The sequence below is a fragment of the Hypomesus transpacificus genome, unplaced genomic scaffold (assembly GCF_021917145.1).
Source record: "Hypomesus transpacificus isolate Combined female unplaced genomic scaffold, fHypTra1 scaffold_122, whole genome shotgun sequence".
In the NCBI taxonomy this organism is placed as follows: Eukaryota; Metazoa; Chordata; class Actinopteri; order Osmeriformes; family Osmeridae; genus Hypomesus; species Hypomesus transpacificus.
This window is the reverse complement of record NW_025813702.1, coordinates 213,385-238,617: the sequence shown is the minus strand read 5'-3', so window position 1 is coordinate 238,617 and position 25,233 is coordinate 213,385. Positions and strand designations below refer to the sequence as shown.

At 38.0% G+C, this 25,233-nt stretch overlaps 1 protein-coding gene across 4 annotated transcripts in view; it reads left to right on the top strand.

Annotated features, from left to right (window-relative positions):
- Positions 1-21,984, top strand: part of eng (endoglin) — a 124,367-nt gene extending 102,383 nt beyond the window's left edge. For all 4 annotated transcript variants that reach the window (XM_047050549.1, XM_047050548.1, XM_047050550.1 and 1 more), the window contains 9 exons: positions 2,834-3,005; positions 3,298-3,403; positions 3,666-3,864; positions 4,308-4,456; positions 6,952-7,182; positions 7,423-7,489; positions 17,253-17,360; positions 17,473-17,520; positions 20,659-21,984. In XM_047050549.1, coding sequence (XP_046906505.1) covers positions 2,834-3,005; positions 3,298-3,403; positions 3,666-3,864; positions 4,308-4,456; positions 6,952-7,182; positions 7,423-7,489; positions 17,253-17,360; positions 17,473-17,520; positions 20,659-20,780 — 1,202 coding nt within the window. In that variant the 3' untranslated portion in view covers positions 20,781-21,984. The remainder of the gene's footprint in view (positions 1-2,833; positions 3,006-3,297; positions 3,404-3,665; positions 3,865-4,307; positions 4,457-6,951; positions 7,183-7,422; positions 7,490-17,252; positions 17,361-17,472; positions 17,521-20,658) is intronic.
- Positions 21,985-25,233: the final 3,249 nt, after the last annotated feature.

Sequence of the window (25,233 nt, the reverse complement as noted above, 5' to 3'; positions counted from 1 at the left end):
AACTATGGGCTGAAAAGGGGTTAGGGAAAGTACAAGACATGTACAGGGAGGGGGATGAAGTGTTTGTCTTTTGCGGAAATATCTACCAAATATGACATTCCAAATAATAACTTTTTCAGATATCTTCAGCTTAGGAGTTTTATATCTTCATCTCAAAACCATTCATTAGATATACCGACCATCTCTGCGTTAGAAGTAGCAGTCACTAAACACTGTTATGGCAAAGGTTTAATTTCAACTCTGTATGACTTGTTTGCGTCTGGATCTATTGAATCATCAGAATCAAAACTGAGATTATGGAATGAAGATATAGAGGAGGAAATATCTTTAGAAGACTGGAGAGAGGCTTGTAAAGAGGCACAGAGGCAGTCAGTCAGGTATGGAGTTAGATTAGTTTCATAATTCAAACAAACAAACGCAACACGATTCAAACAAATTTAACACGATCCAAACAAACGTAACACGATTCATACAAACATAACACGATTCAAACAAACAAACGTAACACGATTCAAACAAACGTAACACGATTCACAAATGTATTTTGTGATTCACAATTGTAACGCGATTCACAAATAAATGACCCTATTACATTCGTTTGCAACCTGACAAACACAAGTTACAAATCCCTGCATTCGTTGGTGTTAATCCTTGCATTCGTTCGTGTGGATTTTTGGAACTTTCCTGACGCGCTTTGATCCACAAATGCATTTTTTCTAAAATATATCCTCAGCAGCCTATCAGATCGTCTCTTCCAATTTTAGCCAATCACCGGAGAATGTCTAATATGGGTAGACGGGCTCTGCGTTAGCCTAGGAAACACGGAAAATGACTAAACATGAATCCTGCCATTCTCAACAATATTTAATCAGGTATGATCATCGGTTTAATAAGATTAACAAGCAATATTTCACCTACATGCTACCAGACGACATTGCTCATTATCTGAAGGAGACGATGTCCGTCATTATGGCAGGTTGTTGAAGTCCACATAGACACGTTAATATGATTGGCTAAAATTGGAAGAGACGATCTGATAGGCTGCTGAGGATATATTTTAGAAAAAATGCATTTGTGGATCAAAGCGCGTCAGGAAAGTTCCAAAAATCCACACGAACGAATGCAAGGATTCACACCAACGAATGCAGGGATTTGTAACTTGTGTTTGTCAGGTTGCAAACGAATGTAATAGGGTCATTTATTTGTGAATCGCGTTACAATTGTGAATCACGAAATACATTTGAGAATCGTGTTACGTTTGTTTGAATCGTGTTACGTTTGTTTGTTTGAATCGTGTTATGTTTGTATGAATCGTGTTACGTTTGTTTGGATCGTGTTAAATTTGTTTGAATCGTGTTGCGTTTGTTTGTTTGAATTATGAAACTAATCTAACTCCATAGTCAGCCGCAACCTAAAACTCCTACAGTATAAATGGCTGATGCGTACATAAATAACTCCTGTGAAATTGCATAAGTTTAATGATAATATTCCTGATACCTGTATTAAGTGTGATGAGGCAAAGGGGACACTGTTTCACTGTATATGGGAATGTGGGAAAGTGAAAACCTTCTGGCAAGATGTTGTTCATATGATTGATCAAATTTTATCAAAGAAATTACCATTGAATCCCAAGCTTTTTATTCTTGGTTTATATCCTACCATACCACTTCTACAAAGCAAAGAGTTCAGATTCATAGATATGTGTATATTACAAGCTAAACGTATAATTGCTCTTAATTGGAAAAGTGTTGATGGCCCAAGAATTGGTATGTGGGTTAAAGAAATGGCCTCAAACATGTCAATGGAAAAGATAACGTATATTGTTAGACGTAAACAAAATGTTTTTGATAATACCTGGGGACCTTTTAGGTACTTCTTAAGGCATAATACTAATGTTGGTAACTTGCTCCAGCAAGAACAGGTTCTGGGGGAGTAGGACAACTATCTGATTATGTACATTGACTAGTAGGAAAAACAACAACAAAAAACACCCATTATTCAGTGTGTAAAGTATGCTTTTATGTTTCTTTTTATTTTCTTTTTATTGTCTGTTTTTAATTTAACTATTATTTAGTTACTCTATTATTTTGGGTGAGGGAACAGGGTGAAAATGTTTGCTGTGTATTGTTCTGTTGTTATTCAATTTGATATGACTTGCAAACTGAAAAACAATAAATACATTGTTTAAAAAAACAAAAAAACAAAACCCTGTTCTAATTCTAGGAGCTGTGCAATAAAATCTTTAAGAAAAAAAAGAAAGAAAAAAAAGCTAAGTTCTATTAAATATGGAATAAACAATGGTGGATGGCAATATCATCCGTCACTTTCAAGTTATTTCAGAGGAAATTGCGCATTTTTCTTGTGTAGGAGTACCAACAAATTTGAGCACGGCTATACACACATACTGCATGTATAATCTTAATCCATTCACTTTTAGTAGTGTTACACTATATCTCCTTTCTGAGTGTTCATTGACAGTGACTGAGGTGAGACAGAGGCAGAGTTGAATCTGATCATAATCCTTAACCATCTGAAGTGGATGAAAGGAAACAATCTTGACCATGCTTCATCAAATGTCATTGTTCTTTTTTCCCCCCAACCTTTTTGGAAATGCCATTATTGTGTCTAATCAAAAATACATACAATTCATGTATATCTTTTACTAAATTATATTAACTCAAAAAAACGATGACCCAAGCTAAATATGTTTTGACTGATCTCTGCCAACACTTGGAGTATTGAGGCTATAGAGTTGTGGGATCTTAAGTTGTTGTAGATCTTTACAGGGCAGCTTTAGCATGTGATTTAAGTAATGGACAATTTATTCTTTTAGGAACTAAACTTCCCATCTCCACCTCATGTAAACTTGAAAATGAGGATCCTAACTTAAAACACTTTTTGGTGTTGGAATTTGAGCCGAAACAACTTAAGTCTTGCTCCACCCAACCAGAGAAGGGTGCTGAGGAATTGTACATCGTTAACATACCAGAGACTAGCAGTGTTCGGTAAGATACAGTGCAAAGATTTGTTTTCAAACATTATGATTTTAATGTATTTACTAAGACCCCATACATTGTTATATAGAAATGGTTATCCTGGAACCATTTATTGGCTGATGCCAATAAATGCCCCATGTTTTACAGTTTACAGTTTTTAAGAAACTTTGTTATTGTTTGCTCAATAGCATTTATTATAAGAAACAGTTTGTCGTTAGCTCAATAGCAGCCTATTCATTATGAACATGACATTGATATGATCCTATGTTGTTGAAGATCTTTTTTTTTTATGTTGTTACAGTTATGTGTCAGTGAATCTTATCACAGACAAGATGATCGGTTTATTTCTTAGAGGACCCAAAGGCACCTCTTGGGCAATCCACAACACACAGCACACCAAATTTGGTGTAAGTATGAAACATGGTCAACTTTAACCATACATGTTTAAAAGCTTTGATAATAACAACAAAACCCAAAATTTAGATTAATTCTGATGTATTAACATAGCTCATTGTATCAGCTCTTTAAATAATTGACCTGAATGGCCCTTCTCATAACTAGTAACCAGCTAGGTAGTGCATAATATGACATTTAATCCCATTATTAAATCTTGACTGGATCTCTTTACATTTCTTGAATTTGTTCTTTTCTCCTGTTTATTTATCCTAGTCCAACAATGAGATTGAGTTTACGGGCATGAGCAACCACAAAATCCGACCCTCAGTAGAGACCAGCAGCGACATAGCCGAGGAGGTACAGAGGAAAGCCCTGGAATATTTCAAATCCAGCAGCATCACTACCTACTTTGAGATTCAACCAGTTGGCTCTACTATCATTCTGGTGCTTGGTCACAAGGATGATGTTAAAGGTACAAATAAACAAACATATATTTATTTATAGTATAAATAAAAATGAATTGATATATTTTTGAAAATGTAAACTATTTTGGATATGGGGCCTTTACTGTACATGCAATGTTATATAAAATGTCACAAAGTGCGAAATGCAAACCGAACTGTAGAAAACATCAATAATGCAGTGCAGAATATTTCATTCTACATGAGTGAAGTATGTGTTATTGCATACTGAAAATTAGACTTAAGATTGAAGATGAGACCGGTTTGAAAAGGCCTTGAAAGACAAAAAAAATGAAATTGGAAAGGGGGAATTGAGCCTTTATGATAGTGCTGTGTTGTGCAAGATAATTATTATTATGTTCTTCACATTTGGTAACAGTAGATGCTTGAATTAAATGCAGTAAACATTGTGTTCCCATTTTTGTGTCTGAGTTATATAACTCGTTTAATTTAGACCCACAGTTTACCTCCACGGACCAAGTCCTCACCACACCCAGCCACCCCGAGCCACTCCTGCTGATGCAGCTGTATACCTCCCCAGATTATTCCTCTCCCCTAGACCCCAACACCAAGGTCCAAAGCGACAAGAGAATTTACGCAGAGGTGAGATGCCACCAGGGCTTAAAATCAGATTTGTTTTTCAAATGGTTTGTTCTGAGCAGAATCGTTATTTAAATTTTCAGTTTTTACGTTCAACCTTAAAATGATTGCTTGATTGAACCGTTTAGAACCAAATGAAATACCAGTTAACATTCCATGTAGGGCTGTGTGATATGACCGTAATTTTCAGACGCTGTGAACATTTATTTTTATAGATATTTTACTCTATGATCTATAGTCTCTATTGATGACAAGTTGTGAAGCGATCGTTTCGGCAGCTGGTCATTTTTTTTTTCGAAAGACGCTTCCAAATTTGGCTGCAGGAGGATAAAATACACCATATATATATATATATATATATTTGGATAAACAAAATTTGTATTAATATTTTATTTCGTTAGTTGTAGGCTATAGCCTATCACTTAACACCTAACTTCACTATGCTGGTAACAAACGGCCAACCATCTGTTTACCCCGATAAAAACTCTGAATTTTAAACATTTAAACATTTTAAAATAGAAAACCCTGATTGAAGATAGCGTTGCCTGTCCAGCCAACATATTAGTCAGTTGTTTCTAAACAGTAGATAGCGAGATAAACGAGCTGTCATAGCCTACAATCAAGAAGCCTAAATAAAGCCTATGCAATGTTCAACTCAGCTTTCAATGTGAAAAAGGAACTCGGAGGAGATGAAAGGCTTGGTGACCGACCCGGAGAAATGCGTGTCTGGTGTGAACAGCCTTGCGCAATTCATAGCCGATCTTGGCTCTTCCGGGCGCTTCGCGGCCAGTGTGTTTAAGGCGTTTCCCGATGCATGCTCAAGGTAGCAACAACAAAATGCAAGGTGGCCTGTCCGTGACCCGCAAAGCAAAAGTCCTATGCTAAACTTGTATTTAGTCTTTTCTAAATACGTAAGAATGTAACTGGATATAGCTAGCTATTTCCAATAAGTTCTTGCAGCATATCTATCAAACTTGATGAGGTTGATGTCTAAGACCAACATTTAAAAGCTACATAGCATAATGTTGACCTCCTCTGATTGCAGAAGACCACACTACAGTTCGCGTCACGCTTTATCACTGCCTGCCTATGGAGGATTAAATGGCCAAAACTAAATAACTAAATAATTGAATGGTTAAATACTTGAATACATAAATAATTATATAATACAAAACTTAAATAAATGACTAAGTATATAATTTGATGCCTAATTGACATACAAAATGTATACATTACAAATAAAAATAGACACTAAATATATAAATTTTACATGTATTTGTGTGTATATATATACAGATTTACGTAAAGCAATGCCTCGTAATTTATTAAGTGAATGCATCATCAATATGAACATTTTGAGTCGTGTTACTGCACGTGCACACCGGCAACAACTAACAGCCTAGCTGGGGAGGGGCAAAGTGAGCTTGAACGAAGTTAAAGGGGCGGTGTTTGCACAACCACTATGATGTAAAGGGAGTTGTGCACTGAATGTAGAGAAGAGAAATTGAAACTCAAGTATCGATCTCATCACGCCAAGATCAATCAATACTGATACCTACGATGGTATTGATACTATCGATAGCCTACTTTAGATTGATTCGCCCACCCCTATGCTGTACCAACTCGCCGAGGATTGTGAACATATTTTCGTTGATGTCTGTGTCAGTCAGGGCCGATATCATTGCTATAATTTCAGCGAAGCTCTCAATGTGATGTTTTTTATTATTTATTATTGGCAGTTGCCTCCATCTCTTCAGCTACAGCCAACATTTCAACTACTGTAGCATGCAATATTTAATTCATGGAATCCGAACTAGGTGCTGCCATCTTGAATTAGTCAAAAGCAGTCAATTCAAATTCAACCACCAATCAGAGGCTTTAACCCGTCCCCTGACTTGGTGACGAGATGTATTTTGCTGCAGCAAATTACACCGTGGATAAATGAAAGTATAAATAAATGTGAACAAATGAAAACTTAAATGTATATATACGCACAATTACATGTACGTTTACATATTTAGTGTCAGATTATATAAATGGTATTATATTATATTATATATTATTTATTTATTTAGTTTTGGCCCCTATAATCCTCCGTACCTGCCATCGTTAAGTTTAATCAGAATACATGATTTACGTTAACAAGAAGACAGGAAGGAATTTTAGGAAGCATATTTTAATTAGTTCAACGGAACAAAATAACATTATTTAATGTTTTTACTGGTTACCATCATTTCAAATAAAACTTTATGTTCCAGAACATAAAAACATACAATGTTTCTGGTTTTGGTTTTGTTCCTAGTGACATATGTTATTTCTGTTTTTTGTTTTCATCCTTTGAACCAGTTCAAAGCCTTGAATCCCACTTGCTTACCTAGGAAATGAAGATATTAACGAAGTAGTCCATTTATTTAGATTTTATCTATGCATTTCCATATTTTTCAAAGTATACGTATGATTTACAGTACTTAACCCCCTCTTCCCCTTCCCCCCTTAAGATCTCAAGGCAGACTCTGGGTATGATCGTGCTGACCATTAAGGTAATCAATTGCTCAGTACACTCCAAGGGCTCGTGCCCGGTGGTGCGAGACATGCCCTTCAGGCCTGAGGCTTGCACTGCCACAGTGTGCCCAAACACCTCCCGTGTCAGCTTCTCCCTGGAGCAGCTGCAGGACCTGGCTTCCACTAACTGGGACCTGGAGTGCTCTGTCAAACTCTGCTTCAGTGAGGTACATTTGCTTGGTCCATAAAATCAAGAGACAGTATGCCCAAATATGACATCTCTTAAATCCCCTGAGGTTATTCAAGTTAAACACCAACAGAGTTCCTCATTGTATTGCACAAAAACAAGAGGGCTTAGTTGCTGACTCATCAAACTAAACATTGACAATAAGCAAAGCCCCAAAGGTATTTTGTGTATTTATGTATGTAACAATGTATGTTTTCATACATGTTGTAATTTTCTATAGAAATGTGGGGATGGAGGAAGAGTGAAGAGGAACTTGGAAGTCACTCAGACATATATTCAACCACCAAGTGAGTTCAGCTTTAAACTACGAAGTGATATGTCCCTCCAGTTTCAGTTTGTGTGGTTTGGTGTAGGGCTGTCCCCGACTAAGATTTTCTTTGGTCGACCAAGACTCGACTAAAACGTCTGAAAATCAACTAATTGAAATTTGAAACGCTTTTTTTTCCACAAAAAAAAAGAAAAAACGTACAAACATTTTCCCGATCTGACTCTATGGCTGCTGGACATTGCAGATTCAGCCGCTAATAGCCTACTAATAAGACTTTATAATAAGTAATATAATAAGTAATAAGACCGAATGCGGATGGTATTTAGTATCTCTTACAATGTACTACATATAAAAAATATTTTTGTTTTCAAGTTTCAAGTCTTTTATTTGTCAGGTGCACAGAACAACACAAGGTTAGACTGGGCACTGAAATTCTTAAGACAAGACAACGCAAGCACCTGGCATAACATATAAGTACACGGAACAAATTTACATCTATGCTGAGCTTAGATAAGTGAACTTCCTAAATATACAGATAGCAATAAATAAACGACTATACTAACCCTAACACTAAAACTTCCTAAATTACAGATAACAATAAATAGTACGCTATACTAACCCTAATGCACAAAAAACCTGTTTCAACCCTATAACCTAATCTAACCTAAGTGGAGTACAGTGCAATAGTGCAAGTTTGCAGATCAGTGACTATGTCACTTAACAAGCAAATCATCAGATCGCGCTTATCACTGACTGAAAACTTGCAGTATGCGAACTTACGTAGTAGCTGAGTGGGGAACGTAACATGAAAGATTTTGTTGTCTTGGCCAGAGAAGATCATGGCCGGGTTTCCCAGATTCGTTAAGAAGCTCTTAGCGTTAAGAGCTTTTTAACCAATCTGGGAAACCCGGCCAATGTCATTTGATTTTGATGTGATTCTTATAATAGGCATATACATTTTTAAACCCAGCGCGTTAGCATTAGCGAAGTAGGGGCAATTTACGTGTTTCAGGTGGTAGGCTACATCATATCGACGTCGAACTATGAAAAAAAAACGTTGTTGGCATTCAACGTTTTTCGAGTCACCCGGTACTTTGTAAATGTACTTTAATGAAATGCTGCTGTAACGGGTATGTAACGGACGTGGTCTTGCAAGCTCTGTCAGAGGTATCTGGCCAATGTTCACCCCCACGGGGAGTTGAACCTGCCACCTCTCGACTACCAAGCGCAACCACTACCAGCTACGCCAAAGAAAAGCTAGCTATTCATTGATGCGGGTGACCCATTAAATACCTGAGGAGTGAGTTTCACCTATTCACACCGGTTACACTGCCATATATTTTTAGAGTTGCTTTATTTGTCTTAAATAATGTAATCTACAATATCTGTAGAATAATTCGTTAATTCAGCAATGATGACACAAGCGGGAATCAGACCTCACACTGCCATACGGCAGCTCTACAAAAAAAATCTTAGTCGACCAAGAGCATATCGACCAGAAAATCGACTAGTCGGACTGAGTGGGGACACCCCTAGTTTGGTGTGACGTGCAAGTTTGAAAAAACTATTTACTAATCATACTTGGTATCAGCAGGGGCGGATTAAGGTGGTCAGAAAATATTTACACAAGTAAAAGTACTACATCAACAATCCTACTTAAGTAAAAGTAAAAATTACTTACTTTTACATTTACTAAGTTTTAATTATTAAAATAAAAACGCAATGGGTTGTCTCTCAATGTCTAGACTGTGCCATTTTGATAAAGAATGCAGATATAGCTACTGGTAATACTTATGCCTCTATATCACTACTAGTTATAATTATAAGCAACAACATGTGTTTATTGGAAAGGTTGGTGTACTTATTGTGCTAATATTCAAAAGTCAGGGACATTAACTTAGCATAGCAAGAATTACGCTTACCTCGACATGCTTCTTTAAATTTGAAGGCAAATTCTTGAAGGCTAGCAACTCCTTTTTTGGAGGAAGACAGGAAACACATTGAAACCTCCACGAGTCATTCTTGGGGCCCTTTGAACTCGAACGTGTCTTTTAAATAGGGCCAAGGGTGGTTTCATATCAGAGGGCTCAGTTGAGGCTGACTCTGGATCTATGTTGAATAGGCAATTACTAACTGCCAGTTAGTCAGGCTGTCTGTTGAATGTTTAGGCAAAACAGGCTACCGCTAGTGTTGCTGCCAAACGCGCACTCTGCTATCATTGGAGCTAATAGAGCCACCTTTAAACTTCCAAAACAGCAAAGCAATCCATATTTTTGTGTTAGCAACATATTGGCGAAACTGTTCATAAAATGTAACGAGTAACGACACATATTGTAGAAATGTAGTGGAGTAAAAGTATAAATAATAGCTGCAAAAATGTAAGAGAGTAAAAGTAAAAAGTATGCACTATTATTTTTACTTAAGTATAGTACAGATACGGAAAAATGTACTTACATTTACATTTAGTCATTTAGCAGACGCTCTTATCCAAAGCGACTTACAGTAAGTACAGGGACATTCCCCCCGAGGCAAGTAGGGTGAAGTGCCTTGGACAAGGACACAACGTAATTTGACACGGCGAGGAATCGATCCAGCAACCTTCTGATTACTAGCCCGACTCCCTCACCGCTCAGCCATCTGACTCCCTGTTTACTTAAGTAAAGTAACAAAGTAAAAATACTTTGTTACATTCCACCACTGCCATATACAGTGTGTACCGGAGTTAGAACCCTGAAACTCCCTCCTCAGGTATGTAACAGGCCACCTGCGTCAACAAAGAGCTAGCTTTATATGGCGTAGCTGGTAGTGGTCACGCTTGGCAGGTCGGAGGTTGTGTATCCGAGCCCAGTGAGAAGCGAATGAGCCTTGTGGTGACGGAGCGTGGCTACAGCTGTTACATACCCGTCACAAGTGCAGATGTCATTCTATTTCTCAACTTCGCCCTTTACTTTTGTTTACTTTGAATATGAGTATACTGGAAAAACAACTGTACTACTGTATAACACAACAATGAGAGTTGGCTACCATCACATTCTCAACAATTCCACTTTTGGAAAATTCCATCTAGTCTGGCCAGTCATTGGCGCTGGAGTTTGGTTGCTATAGTAACGCCATCCCTTAACAGCTACACGTTGTCGTCATGGCAATGGTGTCAGGACAGGACATGCCATGGGGTCGTTAAGGGTGGGGTCTCATCCTTTAGGCAGGCCTGCTGCCTGAACTTGTGGCCATAATCAGCAGTAATGACCCCCTTGGGGTCATCTGCGTGTGTGTGTGTTGTTTGTGTGTGCGACCATTGTGTCCAAGGGAGTCTGGTTGAGCGGCCATCTAAACAAGGGCTGCACAGTCCAGCACTATTGTCAGAGTCTGAGCAACACAAAGAGGGGAAGGTGTTTCCCTTTAAAGCTGGGGAGACAATCTCTGGGCAGATGAGACAGAAAGAATCCAGTACATTCCTCATTAGCTGCGGCAGGCCAAAGGGGAAGTCCATTATTGGAAAATAAAAAATTGTGGAAAAATACAAATAAGGGAAAAAGTACATGTGAACCCTTTGTTATGACTTGGCACACAAACCACAGTTTTTTGGGCCAATAATCTTTATCTGACAATTTCCTCTCCCTCACTGTCTCCTGTGGTGTGTGGGAAAACAAAGGATACAGATTTATTCCCCTATGGTTTAAAGGAAGATGGGAAACTGAACAGTGTATTAGCATGAACCAAATAATGCCAATACCAATATAATTCCAGGTATTTGACAATATGGGTTAAAGCAGAGCAAGAATGGTCAAAGTACGGTTAAATGAAATACGCATTTAATAACATTGCAAATGAATGAAATCAATTACAAGGCAAACATGTTACAAAATGAAGGCTTTAAATCTTACCCACTCTAATGTGATCATTGTAAATCAGAGAGAAAGCAAGAGGTGAGCAAGGAGTTGGACAGTAGGACAAGGGAGAACTGAGGAGAAGGTCTCAGGAGATGAAGAATCCCAAGAACAATGCATTACAATTCCCTTTATACACAAGAACAACCGATCAGACCACATCTTGAATGAGGTGTGAGAGCCATCAAGTTGAGACCGTCCAGAAACTCCAGACTTTAGCATATGAGAGGTGGGGGCAGGTTTGACACCCAGCCTTACACTTCCCCAGCTGAGTGTCTGATTCTTATGGTTGTTTGTTCAGTATGTGGATGGGGACAACATGAGAAATTTTGCAGTAACAACAGGGTTTTGCATGCATTGCATGTTATAGGTAAATAACTGTGTATTGGGTTTTGTTCTCTAAAATGTTTGATCTTGACTATACTGATTTTGTGTTTATTCAAACACAAAGGTGCTAGAGGTGTTTCACATTCCTTTACTGAACTGGGAGATGTCTGTACACTTCCGTAAAATCTGAGATTCAAACATTCCCTGGCAAGCTAGATTTGGTATGTAATAATTTTTTAAGCAATTGCTGTCTAATATGCAAATGAAACAAAGAAACCTGAAAGCTCCAATGTAGAGTGGACTTGTCAGTACAAAGTAGTGAAAGGTTTGACAGTAAACATAGTAAAGTGTGAAGTTCTTGGATGTAAACTGGACAGTGGAGCTTCCTTCCACTAGTTACCAAATAATCCCACTAAGATGCCGAAATTGAATTTATTGATAGACATTGAGTTTACGTGCCTACAAACCTGCAGGGACTGCTTATCTGTAATGTTAATTTCAGCTCAGATATTGTATGTTTCACAACCACTAACACTGTCAGCCACTGGAAGTTACAAGCTAACAAACAATAACACTTCAGCCACGGGCTTTGGTGAAGATCTTCCTTATTTACTTACAGAATCCATGTTAAAGAATCTCCTGTGAAGATGTCTGCGTAAATCTTTGTGTGTGTTGGTAACGTTCATAGTTTCTCGCATATGTACAGGATGCTCGTGTTGGTGTGCATGTGTATCTGGCCATTTTTCCTATTTGTCAGCTGATCTTTGAGTTTCCAGCAGGCAGAACAGCAGATCCAGCTGTTGGTACCAGAATTTGTTTTTGACTTTCTTTAATCATTGGAACGGATAGTATTGAACAGTGTCACTGAGTGTTAATGCCAAAACCATTTGTTTAAATGTAGCCTATGTAAGAATAGAAGAATGTCAAGAATAAGGTATTCAAAGTCATGTTGTTGATAACAAATTCAGTTCAGTGTGATTGCTATGTGAATGACAAAACTAGCTACAGTATTTGGCGAACAAGGGATGCTTAGTTCACATTAGGGCTGCAACAACAAATCGATTAAATCGATTAAAAACTATTATTAAAAGCGTTGGCAAAGAATTTCATTATCGATTTGTTGCGTCGCTCGATTACTACGCCACTCAATAAGTCGCGGCGATGTTAAGGTATAAAAAAAAAAGTTTTGTTGAGCGCGGAGCAGAGGTACAGGAAAGGCCATCGGAGAGACGTTGTTGAGTAACGTTGTTCTGAAACACATGGCGGCAGTGACGTGCGGTGATGTCAGTAAGAGGCTTGGCACTGAGTTATGAAAGCCAGATTACCTATTTTATTGTTAGGCTAATATGTCAAAACAGTAAACGCAGTAAACAGTACAAGCAGCCTACAGCCGCTGAATGTTAGCACAGCCACATAGACAATCTTTTTCTCATACCAGTCTGTTTGAAACAATCGAAAACATGTTGTCCCGTTCGGTGCGTTCACACTGCAGCGTTTTTTACCGCTCTTCACCGCTGGCCTTCCCACAGTGCACCACGCTCGGTGGCATGTCAGACAGATTCATTCCATTCAGCTGTAGTTCTCTTAAATCACTGTTGTAGTTCGTATAATATCATGGTAAATGCGCAGACAAAATACAACTTTTACACACATTAAGCAAAAATCCGACACGCTTTCTAGATCTGACATGATCTTATCTACAGCACACAATAGGTTATCTTTTTCCACACTTTTTTTAGGCAGAGTGAAAGATTAAATGCCACCCGCACTGTATGTAACGGGTCTTGTTCCTGCTGGAAAAAAAGATGCATCAGACATTAACATGTGTAACCTTTTATTATATTACTCGAAATCTCTGCAAATCAATCGCTAGATTATGACTTGCCACTACACATTCACTGTATGGACAGCGAGTGGCTGCCAGCCAGCATTTCAGCGTTGAATGTCAATCGTGTGCCGGGTGAGCTAGCTAGACTATGCAGCTAGCACAGAAGAAAGTTACGTAATGTGAAGAAACTGAAGTAAAGTACAAAATACAACACACCAGGGACGCCGACAACCTCAGCAACCCCGCGATTTTTTTGTTTACGTCTCTGTAATCGAACATAGACGTATCATACAATACTGGGTATGAAGACACACATACGATGAGTTGCACTTCCATCTTGAAATTGTCAAATCTAGAAATGTCTACCATGACCAACAGTTGCTACGTTACAAGAAACAAGAAACCAACCCGATTGGCCATCGCTGGCGTTTTCACGCTCCTTATTTACATTATGTTGAGAAAATCCAACTTTCGCTGCCTCGTTCGCCTTCCCACCATGCCCTACGCGAGCGTCAACGCCCCGCTCGCCTTCCCACAATGCCCTACGCGGGTGTCAACGCCTGGTTTCATTGAAAATGAATTGGAAGCCGATGCCCCGCTCTGCCCGCCCCGCTGCAGTGTGAACGCACCGTTAGGCTGCAGTCAAGGGCGGCGCCAGAATTTTTTATGCAGGTGCTAAGGGAGTGCTAGATTATTGACAGGGGGAGCTGCGCAATTCTATATATTATATATAAATACTATCAGGGCCGCCGGGGCTTAACCCAAACCTAGAACCTAGTCAAGGTTTTGATGCGAGGTGAATTCGGAACTTCACATGAATGCGAGCGTGCAAGCGCAATTTTTTGCATTAATTTCTGTGCAAAATAGTTTTTTGAGCTTTCTGTAGGCTAATATAAACATTTTGTTAGACTCATATTGTAATATTTCCAGAAAATTACAACCCAAATTTGTACCTGAAAGATTCAGGGCTTTTGAAAAACATATTTTTCCCACCCTTGCAGGAACCTAGATTTATGAAGTGACAGATCTTTCTTTTTTTACCTGGCTTTTTCAGTTCCTCCTGGCATCTTTTCCCAATCCATTTTATTCTTTTTGCATCAGCTTAATCTTGCTAACTCCACAACAATACATGATTGTTTAGGGTTGTCTCCGTGGCAACAAACTTACGCACTTGTGTTTGAGAAAGAGAGCATGCACGACAACTGAAAACAGCACTTTTTAATCCACGGTCTGATCATGCGTTTATTTAGATTTAAACCTAGTGTAGCCTATTAGCTTACTTATCAGTCACACAGTAACGTGAAACATATCGTTTATTCGGTGTGTGAAAAAAACAAAGAGAAAGCAGGCGATCTGCTGGACCAATTCATGAGCGGGCAGAGCGGCCCACCGTGAATTCCCCCGATTCTCCCAATGGCCACTCCGGGCCTGAATACTATTAATAAATGAGCAATTTTTTTGGGGGTGCTATGGGGTGCTTTGGTCTTTCTTGGGGGTGCTGAAGCACCTGCTAGCCCCTCCCTAGCGCCGCCCGTGGCTGCAGTAGTCAATCTAACAGTGCGTGTCCACTGCAGCGACGCAAATCGCTTGCCATCGCTCGCCTTCCCACAGTTCACCACGCTCGGGGGCGTTTCAAACAGATTAATGTAAAATGTAGTTCTCCAAAGTCAGAGTTGTAGTTGTCAAAATACAACTTGTATACAAAATCCCAAACTGTTTAATAGACATACACGTTGACATGTGTAAAAAACGTTTTACTTTATTCCCCAGTCTCTGTTAATCTGTCGATACGATAGGGAGTTCCAGCCGGGCTAGCTTGCTAGTTACCACAGAACGAAGTTACGTAATGTGACTAAACTGAATTAAAGGACAAAGCACCCACAACTTTGGCAAACCTTGCACCATTCATCTTTTTTTTGTATTAACATCTCTGTACGAATACAGCTATGTATCGTATATGACTGGGTAAGCGGCCACACAAACGATTAGTTTCTCCTCCACCTTGAAACCTAGAAAGCTGGAAATGTTTACCATGGTTGCTACGTTACGAGAAACAAGAAAACACTCCGATTGGCCATCGCTAGCGAAAATCGCTCCTCATTTGTATAAAGTTGAAAAAATCTCAACTCTGTCGAGTTGCGTCGCTACCCACAATGCACCACGCAAGCGATTTGCCTGGCTCCATAGAAAATGAATGGAAAACGTGTTGTCGCTTTCATCGCGTCGCTGCACTGGACACGCACTGTAAGTCTGGCGTAGACCTCCCTCTTGCTATTAACTCCTTTTTTGAATAAAATCGAGCCTTGGGAAATTCCTCCACTCTGTTTAAGTCAGACACCGCTGCTGTCATTTTGACATTTGTTAGTTTTATATTCAACATTTCTCTCACAATCGGAAGACGCTACTTTGCAGCATCGCATTAGGGACCGGGTGAAAACTACCCATACCATTTTGAAAAATGTAGACTTTTATAATATTTTTTGGAATATAAAACCTCAAACAGACATCAGAGCATCTTAATGTATACCAGAGCATCTTAATGTCTGGTATACATCCACAGCCTGTACCTTTTCAATGAAGTTTAAAATAAAATGATAGAAAATCACTCTTTGAAAATAGCTTAATACACTGTCAAGATAAGCAACTAAATTGCTTATCTTGGAAAATAGCATTAAATCCACGCTAATATTAATAACTTTTTCAAAATTGTGTGCCTGTTTGTGCACATTCTGAAGATCTTTTGCACTGTGAATTTGCACTGTCAGTTTTGTTTTTGAATAAAGAGTTGGAAATTAAGGCTTAAAAAAATATTCGGATTCATCGATTAATCGAAAAAGAATCGACAGATTAATCGATTATTAAAATAATCAGTAGTTGCAGCCCTAGTTCACATGCAGTCAGTCAGGTAGGAACTAAGAACCCACTTTACACTCTCTCATACAAACAGATACACACACACAGTACACACACTAGTCACACATGTTAACCCACTTTCACTCTCTCACAAACAATCACACACACGCTAGTCACACACGTTTGCCTCAGTCGTTTTCAGCTCCAGTGGCTAACGTTTAAAGCTAACGTCTAAAGCTAACATTAAATTGAGACACATTTACCACAGCCTCCTGAGTTGTCTAATAATAATGTAGTGTAGTCTAGTCATTAGTCTAGTTTTTATTTTGTAAACCACATCTCGTCTAGTTTTTATTCGTCAACAAAATTGCATTAAACATTTAATTATAGTCATTGTCACATGACCAGCATTTACGTTGCGTCTCGTTTTCGTCACGTGATAAACGTTTGTCGACGACGACATTTACTCATAATTTTCGTTGACAAAAGCAACACTAGTCGCAGCATAAACTCTTGTTGGCAATGCGTTAGTAAATGATCACTTGCTTTCGGCATTGTATTTTATATCTGTGAGACGTGTGTTTTACATCTGTGTGTTTCCTATGTATGTTTTCACTACATCACAATTCCTGTAATATTTGTATTTTATATTGTAAATTGCCAACTTATATTTTATTTGATGGCAACTTATATTTTATTTTGTTGTATATTTTGTTTAATTGTATTCCACTTAGTATTGCTAGTTTATGTATCCTTAGTATAGTTAGACTACATATTTAAATTTAAGATTCCTATATGTTTATTGTATGCACCTTCCTGCCAAAGCAAATTCCTTGTCTATGCAAACTTTCATGGCGAATAAATCCCTTTCTGATTCTGATTTATAGGACCATGTTTTGACTTTGGTCTTTCGGCTGTGTTGGGCATTGCCTTTGGAGGATTCCTGATTGGAGTTCTCCTCATTGGGGCTCTGTGGTTAATCAAGATTCGAACTGGTGAGTGTGTATTTTAGAAGGCCTAGCATGGCTAGAATATTCAAATTACATTGTGATGCAATCTTTTTGTAAATAATTTTGATATTGTATGATTATCTGTTATTGGATACAGGATATCCCACCGGACTGGATATAAGTTCAACTGCAGCAAATCTTTCAGGTGAGAGATACATTGAAACTACTGCTGCTAAATTAATACTATTTAACTGATTTGGAAAGTAATTCTCATACAGTTACATAAACTAAGCTAATATTACGCATATTTAGAATTAATGCAACGCTAAGCACTTGAAAACAATAACATTCTAGGGATGGTAAGATTCATCGTTTCACATCAGAGTATCGGTTTAAAAGTTCCACCGTATTTGGGATGAACTGGGATTGCATCGGTAAAATCCAATTTAGTCATATAATATTGTGAGCATAGGCCCCATGACTTTCTTATTTAGACATGTGACTAATAATTTGTGATCGATAATTAAATATTTAGATTGATTCCTTCGCTCTAAACTGTTTCTCAAGCACACTTTCTAATCTCCACTGCCGTCAGTGGCCAATTCTGGTCATGTCTCTTGGCCAAATTGCAAACAACTTGGAGGCGTTGAGGGCGAGTCACAGATTATCACAGAGCAAAACCTACACATTCTACACAAAACCTGCCAAATTGCTATTATTTCTTTTTAAATATACAATATGTTAATTTCTTTATTTTTTTCAGGTAATTAAGTACAAACGGACAAATAATAGGAGTAAGTAAGAAATTATGCCGAAATGAAAAGAGAAAGAAAGAAAAACAAGACAATTGAAGTAAAATAAAATAAAGGCAAAAAAACTGAACAATAAACAAACAAAACTAACAGAGCGTACAACTCAAGACAATGAAATGTATTGATACATCACTAGTACACAAAATACAATGAAGAAGAGATGAGCGGCCTATTGTGAGTCTCATTGCTGCTCAAGATCTCCATCAAGTTGAGCAAGATGGTCTAAGAATGGCTGCCAGATCTTGTAGAATTGTTTGTCAAACTGTATCGGATTTTCTCCATATCTAATAGAGAAGTAAGTTCTGATAGCCACGTCTTGAAGAGTGGCACGGTTTCTGACTTCCACAGCATTAGAATCAGTTTCTTTGCAATTAACATTCCGTACATGATGGTGTGCTGGGATACTTTGAGGCAATAGAGACAGGGAGTAGCCAAACAGTGCCCCTCTGGCTTAGGCTTGAACATACAGTCGTATGTAGTTTGGTTTTCGAATGATGGAGTCTATGCATAACCTTAAACTGGATAACATTTACATTACATTGACATTATTTTTGCTCGGCCGGGAATCGAACTGGCGACCTTCAGATTACCAGCCCAATTCCCTCACCGTTCAGCCACCTGACTCCTCCATCGATTAAGTGATATCTGGCATTAAGCTTCCCTCCCATGAACAGAGCGATCAAAGACCTTTAGCATCTCCTGTGAAAACTCCTAAAACACGCGGCAGAAGGGAGCTCCTGCATCCCACACTGCAGGAAACAACAAAAAACTAAACCGAAGTTCTAAGCACTGGGGGTAGCCGAACGTTCGATCTGACACAAGTGTCATTTACATCCGTCTGCTGGCAGTAGTCACGGCACATTACAATGTTTCACTGTTAATCCTGAGCATACTTACAGTTTTTTACAATCGCTATGACAATTTCTTCAAGACTTATAACAAGTTTGCTAAAGTCTTAATGCACCAACACACCTACCACACACAATTGCCAAAACGGTTAATTTCATGCTCAAAATCACACGTTGTAAACTAAACTCAAACACTAATTTTCATAACACAAAAATACACAACACAATACACCATGTCTACCAAAACACTAACACACGTTCGCTTTCAATCTGAAAATGTAGCCAATCAAAGCACAATGTCATAAAAAACACTTACATTACAGAAACTGCATTATTTTATGTGTCAGGTCTCACAGTATATGGATCATATATTGTGTTTACAATGCAGTTTCCTTTGAAGCCTCTCTACATTTTGGTTTTGTTGGGTTTAGTAAATGCATGCATTTTGTTTCTTTTGCTGCGGAAATTCAGAACAATAAATTAATGACCCATCTCAGCGTAGCTTTATAGAATGTATGGTTACTGTATTGAAAAAAAGAAGACAAACATAATTGCTGCAGCAAAGGCTTCATTTGCAACAGGTCATTATTTCAAGAAAATATGCAATATAGCTGCCATTTATTGCCAGTATTTCATCAGTTACCCTAGGTATGGCCCTTCTCTGAGCGCCACCACACATTCTAACTCCTCTCCCTTGCCCTTGTCCCACTCTTCTCCCTTGTCCTGGTACTTGTCTTCCTCTCCCTCGTGCAGGCATTATTCTTACTTTCTTTGTGTTGCTCTATATTGTTCTTTTTCCACACATGATCATCCCAAAGAGGTCCTCTTTACTGTATATACAATATGGTCATGCGATTGAAATAACCTCAACACCTGAGTGTTTCCTAGTTGGGAATCAGCTATGATTTACAGTATTTGCATAACTTCAACCAGCTGTTTTTCAGTAGCAATGGAATAAAATACAGGGGATATGTTTGTGTTTCAATTCACAATATGAACAGCTGTTCACTTTGAAATAAGTTAGGTTTTGAACATTATCTGTTCTCACAAACAGTGTGAAAGCATTGGTAAATTGGGCAGTAAAAATCTCTCCATGCTTTGGTCTTGGTTTAGCTTGTGTGTAAAAGAAGTTCAAGCATTTAACATTTGTGTTTACTCTATGCATTTTCTGTCAAAGCAACAAGAAATTGGTTAATTGTATAGCCAACACAGACGGATGTTGTGTGTGTCAACTGTGTCACGAGTTAAGGAAACTTGATAAACGTATTGAAAAAATTGTCATAGTGATTGTGAAATACTGTAAATTGCTTAACTGTTAAAAGTGTGAGGATTTACACCGTGTCCTAACTGGATGTCGCGTAGCATTGGACGCTCTCTGTCCACACTGAATCCGTAAAATTCACTTTTACACAAACCACGTTACCATGACTTGAAGCTTGAAAGCTTCTATGAGCTTTCAACGTGAGCGACAAAAATTACATAGAAATAGGGCGTCCAACAAAAAGTTCAGCCAAAACGTCCTGCATCGCGTCGCTCGCGTCCAGTTAGGACATTCCAACAGAAAACAAGGCAATCAGGCTGCTTTTAGTTGTGTCACTCGCGTCCCGTCGCATCCACTTAGGACATGTTGTTACACCTTTATGCATAGATTCCACATTTCATTGTCTCCCTCTCTATCTCTAGGGTGTCCCTGCTCTCTGACCAAACAACAGCCAGTCCACACCAACCCCTCCCCATCTGAAAACAGTAGTGCCAATGCCAGCATTGGCAGCACACAGAGCACGCCAACCAGCAGCATGGCATGAGGATGTCACTGTAATTTCATCATTATTCTTGCCATTCTGTAATGTCATTCAGAATTGTTTGTTGCAATCCCACTATGTTTTCCAGAATACCCTCTTTCTCCTCATTTGGTTAATAAAAAGCAAGCACACATCCTATCTTTATGCCCTAATCACACCCCATTTGGGTGAGGTCAGGCTGGGTAGTCAAGACTTCTTCACACCCATTCACCTGTCTCTAGTCTAACTTCTCAGACAGGAATGAAAGCACAACAAAGTAACTAACAGGAAAATAATTGTCATACTTTTTGATGAATTATGTATCTCTAATGGCTGTATAATAGTCATTCTGAGGGGAAAGGGAACAAAATAAATATACACTATATTAGAGAAACACTTTTTGTTTCATGACACACACTATTTCTCTGATTGTCAGAGGTATCCTATTTACTCCGATACAGGCCCGATGCCAATTCAAAAGGAACTATATCATGTGTAGGTTGACTTGGTTGGAAGAATAAGCATGCATTTGTTTTGAGTGTATCAACAAAGTTAAAATACCAAATGTTATCTTCCCATACCAAGGGGTAACTGTCTAATACAAGTGAGAGATTGGGAAAAGGCTACCTCTTAATTTATGTAGAAGTCTGTAGGCTAAGTATGATCTAAACATAATGCTTCTCTAGTGGAATAGTAGCTTATTTTCTGAAATGTGTACTTAAGTTACATCATATATTGCTCTGAGCCATTTGTAACTCACAGACTTGTAACTCTACATTCATGCAAGTTGATCTTCCCATGGGGGGCTAACACGATGTCTTATGATATATACAGAACTATTTAAAATAAGGGAGAGAAATCTTTTTTTTCTTAAGGGCTAGTCCTAGCTCTCAAAAGAAGAAAAGGGTTAACTAGCCACAAATTAGGATTCACAAAAAGAAAAATCTAAGCTTGTAACAAAAATAAAATGAACTCAGGAATCAGAACAATTCAATTGTAATTTAATGTTGCTTATTGAGAAACATAATTACCGAGAGTATTAGGTATATGTAAAAATAGATGGTTGAACCATAATTGTAAACCCCTCCATTGTTGTTTTTGTAATTGCACAAATGTAAATGTTTTTGTTTTTTTATTACCTCAGGCTTATCTCTATAAAAATATTGTCTTTAAATCAAGAAATCATTCAACCCCCCCCCCAAAAAAAATAAAATAAAAATAAAATATGCATTTGCTTTTGACAACAATTCATGTTTAACATTTCATGGTTTGGCATTTGGCAATATTACCACTTGTACAATTACATCAGGGGGGTAATACCAGAAAGCAGGTTCAGTGAAAACCAGTGTTGGGTAAGTTACTTCAAAAAAGTAATTAATTACTAATTACTTCATCAATATTGTATTTAAAATACTTTTGTAATTACTCTGTTTGAAAAGTTATCTAATTACTCAATAAGTAATGTGATGCATTACTTCTTACAATCCCTATAAACCTTGACTGGATAGACAACAGAAAGGAAAGTCTTTCAAGAATTAAATACAAGTCAAACTTGGAATAGTTTAGCTTTTTAGGTTTTTTAAACATAACCTACTAATACTTATCATTTTAGTGACACATGTAACCTTATTTCATCTTTAGTTACCAAACAATATGTGCATAACACAAAAGCTTAGGTTTAAGTTAAACATGACATCATGTCTCACGTCTCCCGTGCTACTGCACTACAGCAAACAATTTTAAAGAAGCAGCGTTCACTTTACCCCTAAACGATACATTTAGATTTTAATTCAATATTAATTTATACAGAACTGTTTGACTAGATAAGCAGATATGGGGTGTCCTTTCCTGGTTCAGCTGATCGATCTCAAACCCAATTAAATTTGCTTAGCCTTAGGTCGGGAGAGGATTATAAGACCGCGATTAGATGTGATTTAATTCCCTGATGAAAACCTAAGTGAACGTTCCTGTTTTTTGTATTTAAATAATGTTCCTACAATTAACATTATTCTCCTGTGACCATCTACCCACCTGTAACTGATGTTCCACTGACCAAGAGATGATGTACTTGGGGCAGAAGTTTAAGGAGGCTTCAATCCCAAGTACATCATCTCTTGGTCAGTTTTTGGCAGTTTTTTACAACTAGTAAATGGGAATACATTAGGATGCCATTAACTTCTAGGAGTGGGAGTCAGATAGCTGAGCGGTGAGGGAGTCGGGCTAGTAATCAGAAGGTTGCCGGATCGATTCCCCGCCGTGCCAAATGACGTTGTGTCCTTGGGCACTTGCCTCGGGGGAAATGTCCCTGTACTTACTGTAAGTCGCTCTGGATAAGAGTGTCTGCTAAATGACTAAATGTAAATGTAATGTAACTTTTATAGTTCTACATGGAGAAATCACCTGCAAATTACTGAAAATCTTACAGTGTGTGCTGTGAAGGTTGATGGACCCCCTTCCTGGCAATGCCCCACCATGCTCTGTTTAACAGGATCAAAATATGCAATTAGTTTTCCCATTTATTATTCCCATCACTTAAGTGTACATTTAAAACTGACAATTCCACATAAGAATTGTTGTACAATAATAGTACATGGGGAGATAACTATCAGTAGCTACCATACATATAGGCCTCTCTGCATCCCTCTCTATGGCAGCAGACATATTCATCATCATAAATAATCATCATCATCTTGGGATGAAAAGCATTCTGTTGGGGGTTACTGCTACTACAAATTCAAATACGCACTAACTGATATTTACTTTGTGCCTTGTCAAATCTAAAACCAATGTGACGTAGGCTACAAGCAAAATATGCCTTAACTGTTATGCCTTAACTGCAGAGCAGCGCCACCCCGCCATTTTAAGCTGCTGCCAAATGCCCTATGCACCCAAGGGATTGCACCTCATAAACATTATATTTTATTCCACCACTTTTTCACCTGTAATATTAACGGACAGTGTGGTTAATGTTCAATGTATGGACTACTGCATCCCAACTTACGCAGTGACTTGGCCAACAATTGTCTCCCACGCCAATTGTCTCTTCTTCGCTGCTAGAGCCATGTTGCTTTTTTCCGGAATATGTGCTCAGACTCACAATAAGCATATATTACATTACAATTGCTAAGACACATTTCTTGAAAAAGTCACCCATTTTCTCAAAACTGCAAACACAAAACCAAATCTTCAGACTCAATTTCCAAAACCTCTGACTTCTGACAAAATCAAACAGTCCCCCCTAACCATTTAACTTGTGCTCAAAATCAAACAATGCTTTCAGTTCATAAACACAGCTAATCAATATATAAACGCTATGGAGAACTCATTAGACACAAACACAAAACATTTAGAACGCAGCATCCAGGGCATGTAGTTACATGGAAAGACCAATTTGTTTATGTGGTAACACTTTAGAATGATGGTCCGTCGTTAACAAGTAGCTATGCAGGAAGTCATATGTAGTTCTACATCAACACCGAATTTTATACTATTAACTAATATGGAATCAAGATTAACTAAGCAGTAAGTAATAGCTAATTTACAACAAAAGTAGTTCCTTGGTAGGTGTTTGGTTATTACTAAATAAATGTATCCTCTTGAGAACTACTTGTGAACAATGACCAATTAACAAAGAATAACCAATTAATTACTAATCACAAAAGTAACATGTCTAAAAAGTGAACAATTTGGTTGTTTTACTCATAACATGGTCATAACTTTTCAGAAGCTTGTGCCTCAAATGGGTTCTTTTTGGAAACCAGTTTATGAATATTATATCCCCCAAATATGTTGAGATTTTGCCCACTCTTACCAAAGGATGGACAAATGCTCTCTGTTTATTTCAAACTTAAACATGGTATAATGTAAATAACGATAATTTGTTTAACATTTTTTATAATTAGGAAGTGATGCTGACACTCATGTTTGGATTAGTTTACTATTATGAGCTCTTGAGTGTCAGTTCAATGTCTCGGACTCCAAATACCTACCTTTATGTTACAGTAGCCGCCTGAGGAGGACTTCTCTTTAGGATATGAATATAAACATTGATCTTCTCTTGTCAAAAACAATTTGTATCCTGCATTTATGTTGCGATAAGCGCAAAACCACATCTCCCAGATTACAATGTTTGTTAGAATATCACTAGTGCCTCACAGAAATGTATGCCTGTACCGTATGTGTCAAATATAAAATTAGACTTATTATAGGCCTATTACTTGTGAAAACCAGTAAAACTCCTCACTAATTACTCAAGCGTTACCTTGTCATCCTGCAGGAACTACTTGTGATGTGGACCATTATTTTAAATTGAAAAACATGATAACTCCTCACTAATTACTCAAGCGTTACCTTGTCATCCTGCAGGAACTACTTGTGATGTGGACCATTATTTCAAAGTGACAAACATGTTAACTCCTCACTAATTACTCAAGTGTTACCTTGTAATCCAGCAGTAACTACTTGTGATGTGGACCAT